General features: G+C 34.3%; 1 protein-coding gene across 1 annotated transcript; it reads left to right on the top strand.

Annotated features, from left to right (window-relative positions):
• The first annotated feature begins 3,562 nt into the window (after nt 1–3,562).
• On the top strand, nt 3,563–5,086 carry LOC143538484 (uncharacterized). Its single transcript, XM_077032039.1, has 3 exons — nt 3,563–4,187; nt 4,843–4,926; nt 5,003–5,086. The coding sequence occupies exons 1-3, from the start codon at nt 3,563–3,565 to the stop codon at nt 5,056–5,058; spliced, it is 765 nt and encodes a 254-aa protein (XP_076888154.1). The 3' UTR covers nt 5,059–5,086.
• The last annotated feature ends 5,132 nt before the right edge of the window (nt 5,087–10,218 follow it).

Here is a 10,218-nt window from a genome sequence, read left to right as displayed (position 1 = left end):
GCCATCACCCGGGATATGGGGGTAAGAGGCTGTGACAAATATTGATCCACCATTGTGAGCTTATGTATCAAAATGAGGCGAACCTTGTACCAAAACTTGTAGTTTTGAAGTACCACTCATGTAATATTATTATTGTAATGCATTTAAATGCATTATTAGAAACATCTGTATCATGTCAATGGAGTTGGTGATCTATTGACAAAAATAAAACCTTTAACAACAACAAATGATTGTGAGATTTTAGGTTCAAATCTCTTGAATGATAGAAATTCGTCGTTAAAAAAAAAAGAAAGAAAGAAGCATTTGCATCATAATGTTTTACAACTTTGTGTTAAAAAAATACAAAGTTTAATGTAACGATGCACATTTGATACACACCATTGCAAACACATGCATAATGCTAGTATAAGAAAACAACGATGTTGCATCACATTACTAATAGAAAATTAGGTCGTACGGAGAATCCAACAAATTGTGGATCACCTCTTGTTCAACCCGTGCTTATTAATGTTCCGCCCAGAAACAATGCACTTCAATATATCTATTTCCTAATTTTGACTCTAAAAGAAGTAATGATACGAACAAAACATCATCTGTATCTGTAAACAATCCAATTATCCACATACAATTACCAATCCGTTTGTTGATTGCCACTTCAAACAGTTTTTTCCCATCTCATTTTAACTTTCTTTCAACGACGAATTTCTGTTGTATGAAAGACTCGAAGACATTCCTCCTTTTTTTTTTTTTTAATTAAGATGTTGAACAATAAACATTTTTGGAAAAGAAATAAAGAAAAATTCCATAAAATAAAGTAACAAAAGAAAAGAAAAAATAAATGAAAGCTTCTTTTATTTTAGTATAAAACACAAAATATAGCCTTTAATTTATTTATTTACTTGCTGTCTGACGGTCTACTCTATGTCTCTGTCTATGCCGTCATCTTCTTCTTCTCCGGTGACTCCACTTCCCGCTTCAAATCCCTAATTTTCCGTTAATCTCCGATTCAATCCACACAATGCACTGCAACTTCCAGCTTTAACATCGGTTTCGCCCAATTACCCAGCCTTCAACTTCAATTTCTTCTTCAAAGGTAACCACCGATTACATCTCCGATCATTATATGCTCTTTGTTTAAACTTAAATTACCGTCGTTAATCGTCAATTTGAGGTTCAATTTCGCGATTGCTAAATTATTGTATATTCTGCATAGCACCACTGCGATTTTAAAGTTACTATTATTATTGTGCTTTTAATTTAGGGTAATTAGGTCATTTTTGATAGATCGGCATAGTTGGTTGATCTTTATTGTTAGGGTTTTTTTTAGATGTGTCAATTTAAGGGTTATTTTACATAATGTTTAGTGTGCTTAAGTGGCTTAGATGGTAGGAAATCAATTGGTAACAGATTGGAATTTGACTCAAATATAAAACGGATAGATCAACGGCTCGTTTTGAAAACCGCCAGGCAACAAATCGTTAACCTATGCAGTTAATGCAGAAAAAATTCCGAATATTTGAGATATCGGGGGGATACCAGTAATTTTAATATCATGCAGAATTTATAATATATATATATATATATAGCAATTTAACACTAACAATTTAGTATACTCTCCTATCATTACCAAATTAACCTTTTGCAACGTACTAAACACTAACAATTGTAGTAACTGGAACTGATAACTTAAAACACCGATATCAGGAAAATCGGCAGTACATCAGTCAAATATCGGTCAATATAGCCGGTATTATTGGTACTGATATTCTAACCAATTTTTTGACTGATATTCTGCTAGAGGTCTGATAACCGCTATAGCACTGGTATGGCACCGATATTGACCATATAGTCGCCAACCGAAGATACGGACTCACTACTCATAAACTCGCTGTCCTTTTCATCCTTCATTGAGCTGATTACAGAGTAAAAAGAATCTGAAACAAGCCAATGCTGCATACTTTAAGGAAAAATAAACTGCTAAAACAATAAAATAGAATAAACACAATTAGAAGAAAAGAAAAATGAAACTATATAAAAATCAAAGGCAAGCGTAAACATGGGGCTGCTAATCTGATTGGATCATGGCAGGTCTTCAGGTTCGGGTGTGGGTAAATTTTTTATCCGCATAACACATTTAATGAACGGGACCAGATGTATAGCAATAGCCATAGAGGACTGAACCTACATTATAACCACCAAGTTTTGTTATTTTGGTTTTGATTGCTTTGGAATGTAACTGCCCTGATAGACACAATCCAATAATTTTCAAATTTCAATATGATATGGAGTTATTATACCAACTGAAGAAGGAAATTTTGATACGGATGATACGGTATCTAAATCCTTACCTCAAATCCACCTTTCTAACGAAATGACCAGCCAACTCCGGTAGTCAATCCTGCAAAACAAAACACCGTGAGTGTCGTTACAGGAAGGGGGTTCTTCAGAGAGTATTGGTTTCTTCAAAGAGTAGGGTAAAGTACGACTGAGTGAGATAGCGTACCTCAATTCTTTCTAACTTTTGGTATTTATAGAGATGTGGAGTAGGGCTGATGTCATTGGCCGCGTCATTGGTTCCCACTAGGCGGTAACGGCCTAAAAGGATTGTGTTAAAAAGACATCTTTCAATTCTATTGGCTGATGGTAATATTCCTTTTTGACCCGATGAGGGGACCACACGAGATTATGCCATTAAATGCTACCTGGATTATGTTCTTATGAGTGAGTGAGATACCATTCCCGTTCACCAACTGTAATATTCAAACTACCAGAACTGATTTGTTGCAATTTTCTTAGTTTGTGCTAATGGCAAAATGAGCAATGTTACAACTTGTTTATGTACATGTAGCTTTGTTTAGCTTCGCAATTGAATCTAGTTTGCTAGATCTTGTATTTTTTTTTATTTAGGCATTGGGATGTTACGGCTCTCTAAACAAGCTTTTTCTATAAGTATTTTTTTTAGACCAGCTAACTCACCATCTGATAAAATAGAACTATTGATCATAGATCACCACTGTACAATAAGATAGATGTAGGAGTTTTGATTTGGTACATAAATTGGCATTGTAATATATAGTTCTTGTGGGCATGAGATCTCGGGGTTGATTACTAACACACAATCAGTTCTTTTAAAGGCTATGCTCATTTGCTTGCCATAAGGGTTTAGGGTATTGGGTCAAAACAAACTTTTTTTTGTAGTTTGGTTTGGAAGAAATTAAATGGGTTGGGTTACCAAGATAATATATGTTCATTTTTTGTTAAATTTTGTCAATAACTAAATTTTTAGTTATGAAAAAAAAGTATTATTACAATAAGAGTTGATATAACAATCTAGGAGGTGCATGCACTTAAAATAAACTTTTTTAACCTTCAAACTTTAAGCTAAATTACATGATTGAAGTTTTACATGGATGGTTAAACAGGCTATTGACCCAAGGCATCTATTAAGATGGTTGAACAAATGGTCAGTTCTAATCTCAGCAAGTATGGTCTGGGAAAATGTGCAAACGTCATCACAACTGCCACCGCCACCACAGTCACCTCTGAAGTGAAAGACGCACAAATGGTCAGTTCTAGTCCCAGCAAGTGCGGTCCGGGAAAAGGTGCAAGCATCATAACCACCGCCACCGCCACCACAGTCACCTCGGAAGTGAAAGACGCACAGATGGTCAGTTCTAGTCCCAGCAAGTGCGGTCCGGGAAAAGGTGCAAGCATCATAACCACCGCCACCGCCACCACAGCTACCTCGGAAGTGAAAGACACACAAATGGTCAGTTCTAGTCCCAGCAAATGCGGTCCGGGAAAATGTTCAAGCATCATCAATGCCGCAACCACAACCACCTCTGAAGTGAAAGATGTGCAAAATGACAATAAACCCCCTATATCCGAAGATCAGCCCAAGAGTCCTACCGCAGGGTCAACTAGTGGTAATGTTAACCGTAATCTTGTTTATGCGCGTAGAAAATCCGATGCAGAGTTGACTAACTCAGACAAGAACCGAACAACATCATCAGCATATCAACAACCAGAAGGCGATAAAAAGAAGCCTGATGATTTGCTTGCTACAGTTAGTAACTTTGAAAATGAGCAAACTTTGTCAACAATGGAGCAGTGGAAAGCAAGATTTTCTCAGTTGAACAACTACTTGAACCAATGTGACACCTCAAGTCAAGAGGCTTATCTTCAAAGTAAGCTTTTATTATTATAATTGGCACAATTTCATATATACCCCTACAAACTTGGAAAATATCATATATGCCCTTACAGAGTAGTTAACATATCAAATATACCCAATTTGAAAATATAATTTTATAATGGCTATTTACCCTTTTTTTCTTTAAATTGCATAGTTTCATTCAGAGTTTTTATAATTTACCCATTTTTAGCTTAAACCTTTATTTTACCCAGTTTTAACTTAAGATTTTTTGACCCATAAGCAATAATAGTTTCTCAAAGTCAAATATTAGATTGCTTATCATTCGAAGATTATATGATTTGATTTCAACTATCTGATTTGAACATAGAAAATCGATTGTTTGATTATCTGCTGCCATCGATAGAACAAAAGAGGAGAGACAACAGTCAATGGTTTGGTTCGCTTGCTTGTTGTCGATGCCGATCAAAATTCAAATAAAATGTAGTGTTTAAACAAATATAATGGAAAGGGGTAGCATGGTTATTAAGTTAAAATTCATTAAATTTGGATGATATTTTTAGTTTTGGTCGGGCATATATGAAAATTTTCAAGTTTGTAAGCGTATATAGGAAATTAATCGTTGTATATTTTTTTGTGATTTCTATGCGTTCACTTGCTCATTTCATTAATTTCTATTATAATACCAGAGCTCCGATCATTTTCTCCCGATGAGTGTAATAGGCACGCGGTTGAACTCGAGAGGCGTGCCATCCAACTAACCATGCAAGAAGGTAAAGCACATCTTACATTGTTAAAAGACTGATGGATTGAAATAATAATGTTACATGTGGCATGTTTGAGTTGCAGGGACAGAGATGCAGAGGGTGAAGGAGCTGAATTTGCTTCTTCAATCCGGGCATTGACTCATGCATGGGATTCTGTTTTGGCGAGCGTTATTTAAAAGATGATGCTCGTGTGATTATCGGCTTGTGGTGCAGGGCCTACATGGTTAGGGACGTGTAACTAGTTATTGAACTATTATCCAACTAGTATTGTTTCGATGAATATTTGTTGCATCTTTCTGACCTTGATCATTAGTCTTATATTGGGATGAGCGTGTTTAAGGTTTGAGAATAGGTCATACTTAGACTACACGTAGTGGGCTCGATGTGAGTCCAAAGCGCGCCACACACTGCCCCGCCCCCCCTTGCTTTTTGGTTCGTTTTGGCCGGGTTCGTTGTGAATGGTGGTGGGGCCAGACGCGCATTTTGGCCGCATTTCTCCGCGTCCACTACGCATGGCTTTATAGTGGTTTAGAAATTTTATTTTATTTTTAATACCGGTCATTCGGAATTCTTCTTAAAAGAATTTATTTATTTTTCTAAAAAGAGTCTTGAAAGCCTTTTATATTTTAAAACTTTTACGGATTAAAAATTGGGTTTTCGGATTGATTTGCGGATGTGGTTTTTCTAATGCGATTTATTTGGTTTAACCGGATTAATTGATTAAAATTTCGAATATATTAATTATCTAATATATTAGCCATTTGGTTGCCAAATTTGTATAAAGCCCATGTCTTATTTATAGTCGATGTCCATAATCTATTTTACTATATTAGATTCAGAGACCAAAATACGATATCATCAATATTTTAAGAATATTTGTCATTTTGGATGTTTTAAAATGACTTTCCCGGTTTGGATGGTTTTTTTATGTTCGTATGTAAGACTATTTAACGCATTGGATGTTTTGTTATGTTGTTTAACTTTTGGTTTTAGGACATATATAAGTTGTGTTTTTTGAATATTTTGATGTTGTACAAAACCTAAACGGCTGCCCGGAACACAAACAGAAAGTACATATAGGCAAAATTGTTGTTTTGGTTGAATTAAATTCGGTTTGTTCGGTTTTAACCGAAACTAAACCGAATTTAATTTGGAACAATTACGTTTCTATTATCCCCCTTTCCAAATTTGGTTAGGTTCGGTTTTCGATTAGGGGTAAAAGATCTTATAACCAAACAAATCAAATTGAATAAATCGTTAACCGAACCGATAATCACCCCTAATTGGAAATACTCTAATCGGATCACAGGCAACAACTAATAATACAAAAACAATGCAAAATCATGATAACTCACTTATATGCCTATTCAAATTTGAAATAAAGTTCATTAGATAAAAGATTGATCGTGTCTACATCAGGTCAAATCATATTTCTTGGAGCTCCAAAGGTCAACACACATTAGCAAAGTGTGAGCAAACAAATCAAGCACGGGGAAGCAAAGTGTATCATGGGTCTGGGGTATTATCATCTTTTAGCATTTTGTGACCATAAAACAGAAGAAGTGTAGGACATGGATCACGATTTTATTAAACAATATCAATAAATAATAAATAATCTCTTTATACAAATTCGGGAAATTGTAGTACATATACCGTATACAAATTTAAATGAGAATAATATGAAATATAACATATATACATATCTTGATTCATACCGAGGACCTTGACTTGTGCTCCAATAACGAATTCTCGAAACCGCACCGTAACCGCGCTCATCATGTCGTCTAGCTCGTATTCCCCGAGACCCGAGCATCACCTCCGAGTCCTGTATTCTTGTATACCCCTTTGCTTGGTGAACCCGTCTTGATTAGCCGAAAATATCTACACCTTTCTAGCTGCAAAACTGAACAAACTGTGGTTCCCGATTGTGCCTGAAGATTTCTGTTAAACAGAGGTCCCTTAAAACAGATTTCGGGCTACCTCCGCAAGCCTGTCTGTTTCCCAGGGTACAACAGCCGAAACAGTATGTACTGCCGGGATTACCCTAGCACCCGAACCATATTTGAAACACGAGTTCAGGATCATGAAAGTTGGAAACGAAATAAACTATATATGGTGCGTGACTCGGTTGTTGTGAGAAAATCTATTTCTTTTAATTACCTTGGTAAGCTCTTTCTTTTCTTTTATCCAACTTGGTGACTGTATAAAGAAAAACTTTTTCTTTCTACAATCTACATAGGTTTGAGATATAGTCGCAATAATCTCAATTAAAGAAAAGTTGTTGCTTTCGTCATAGGTTTGAGATATCATCACAAGTATCATCTCAACTAACCCACCCCCCCCCCCCCCCCACATTTCTTGCATTTTGACATAGTTTGTGTAGGTTTACTTATGACCATACATCGATACTCATGATTTGAATGATACCACGTCATTGTATCAGTGAGTTCATCGATGTTACCAATAAAGCAACCCATGTATTATCATAAGTTTCGACCACTTTCTGGCGTCTAAGCTAATCCTTATCATATGGCGGTTAACAAGCCATCACAAACTTAGTCACATCTATGAGAACTTGGAAAGTTGAGATCTACTCAAGATCCTCAAGAGTTATATTATTACCTTAGATTAAATGAAATCCCTTTTTAACTTGTCTATACGCATAGTCATTCTCGTGTATGTTTTGAATGTTCCACGTTAATTAGTCTTCATCAAGCACTATAATTAACAGGTACTAGTCTAGCATGCTTAGACTATAATACTTAGACCTGTGAACAGAAGATGCATCATTCTGATTCTTCACAGCCTTCCCAACATTCATTTCTTAGTTTAGACAAGATAATCTAATTTCATTTACCGTTCCTAAACCTCACTTTTAGAACGTCTTAACACCAAAGTTAATCTCATTTGCTAAGGTTATAACTCATTTGCCTTTAACCTCCAAGGCCTTATCCATTGACTTGTAGAGACTTAAGCATAAGTCTATAAATCAAGTCACTTTGATGAACATATGTATCACAAGTTAAATGGTACTCGTATACAATCACTGTCATGGTCGAAATTGAATCACTCAAATTGGCATTCAATAGTATAACAATTACAATATGCTTAAATTGGGGAACAAATCCTCCACCATAGTTCAAACAGTATTGCTAGTGATTATAAGTACCGACAAGTTCATCATTATTGTAATTCACTTATAATAAATACCATAAAATTTATTATAGTAATTTACAGTAATAACATATATTCCTTTCATATGTTTATAATCATCAAAACACACTTGTGCAATATGTTGATGCTCTCAACATTGAATGACATATGTCATTCTTGTGTATTTCATCTTAATACACTCACCACGTTTGCACTTGGCGTAATTAGATATTTGATGTCTTGTCACGGATGTATTGTCAATGGAAAAACTCTCAAGTTGTTTATTATACAAATGTTTTTGCATGATCCACTAAACGAAATCAACAATAATATTTCGTATGTCACAGTACACATTGATTTATTTCATTGTAAAATTGCATGTGTTATCCGAAGATATTGAACACCACATAATACAACTGAAATTACAAGATAATGTGTATAACATTTTAAACAACAATTCCAATGGACAAATTGACAACAACTAGACATCAATCTTAAAATGTTATTATTTTCAACACTTTTATCGTTCAGTCAAGATCATCACAATGATATCGTCCTGTGGTTTGCCTTGAGGTACTCTCTCAATAGGGCCTCATGAAGTCATATCATCATTATCTCATTTCATACCTAGACTTTTGAACAGTCAAAATCTGTCCAGCCACAATAGCACGTCAAATAATATTCTACACGCTAGTAGTAATATTTGGACAATTAATTTTGGTCATAACAACACTAAGTTGTTTTTCCATCAATAGTCTACCCGACATGTCACTTTTTGTATAAGCAATGAAGCATTTATATTTGCAAACCATATTTTATTCTTTTCGAAATATCTCTTTATGTTTGCAAAATTTATAACCGGTTTCACAATAACCTATTTATTTCTAACACACATATTAGAAAACTAACGTTTATGAAACGCTTTATCGATTACAGTCTGCAATAAACCACATTTCTAAATTGGTTGTTAGAAATAAACATTTACCAAATGTTTTGAAAGTTTATTATTTAAAGACAACACCATGTCTAAGTAGCTCGGTAGACAATTAACGACTTCACACTACTTGGTTTATAAAATAACCCGTATCTAATCATTCGTCAGAAATAAATGATCATATTTCATTTTAAAACAGTGTGTTTTATAACAATAAACCTATTCTAACACACTTGTTAGAAGTCTAAACATTTAGAAACAAATGTTTACAACCTTTAGTTATATATAAACCGTATTTACTATTATTATTCTGCCAAAATAATAATTTCTAACATGCTCGTTAGAAGACAATTTCTAGCCATATTATTATACACAATAATAATTTGTAACACCAATGCTTGAAATTATACGGTTTCGAACAAACCGTTTTGAAACCTTTGGTTTATCCAATACACATGCTAGATAAATTAACTTTTGTGAAAACCTCTTTCTTAAAAAAAATCATTTCCGAACTGTGTGCTAGGAAATGAACCTTATTCTTTTACACAATATCGGTTTCTCATACATGCATCATAGCCTTTTAGTTATACAATAAACCTCATCTAACATGTAGTTAGATGACTTAACGTTTAAAACACGTAGGAAACGTGTCGTTTATTACACGATATTTTATAATCAATTTGTAACCCACATGTTAGGAGATGAAAGGTTTACAAAAAAACGGATTGATTATAAATTAAACCCATCCTTATGCACGCTTGCGTATTAACATTTGCACGAACAAATGGTTTACTTAAAACCACTTCAAATCATTTTAGAATGTATGGGTTTTCATGAATCGTTTCTACACGATTTTAGACATAAACGATCACAAAATTGGTTTAACTATTAAACACCATGACTTTACAAAACTAGTTCTAAAATTATAGTTAGAGCACATACGACAACAAAAATCGTTTCCAAACGGTTGAATCAAATTACTCGTTTTGTATTACGGTATTCGGATTATATATTGTACTCCAATCACAAATCCTTACTCAATTGTACCGCACAAAACTTTTCCCAAAGAAAATATTTATAAAAATCCAATTATTAATTTTAAACTTTCGTGAACCCAATATCCTTTATAAAGGTTTTAAGATTGTCACAACAATCTTGCAAAAGTTTAAAGTCTGTTTTAAGATTGCAGGACATGGGTCACAATTTTATTA

This window comes from Bidens hawaiensis, unplaced genomic scaffold, assembly GCF_021521415.1.
Source record: "Bidens hawaiensis isolate Kalapana, Puna unplaced genomic scaffold, B.hawaiensis_p1.1 tig00011635_1, whole genome shotgun sequence".
Classification (NCBI taxonomy): domain Eukaryota; kingdom Viridiplantae; phylum Streptophyta; class Magnoliopsida; order Asterales; family Asteraceae; genus Bidens; species Bidens hawaiensis.
The sequence above is the reverse complement of the archived record's forward strand: the minus strand, read 5'-3'. Positions and strand labels throughout refer to the sequence as shown.

Excerpts from the sequence above, each read along its gene's own strand:
- LOC143538484 (XM_077032039.1), top strand. The coding sequence starts at position 3,563 with ATGGTCAGTTCTAGTCCCAGCAAGTGCGGTCCGGGAAAAGGTGCAAGC. Across the intron at positions 4,188-4,842 it reads TCAAGAGGCTTATCTTCAAA|AGCTCCGATCATTTTCTCCC; the intron begins GTAAGCTTTTAT and ends TTATAATACCAG. Across the intron at positions 4,927-5,002 it reads CCAACTAACCATGCAAGAAG|GGACAGAGATGCAGAGGGTG; the intron begins GTAAAGCACATC and ends TTTGAGTTGCAG.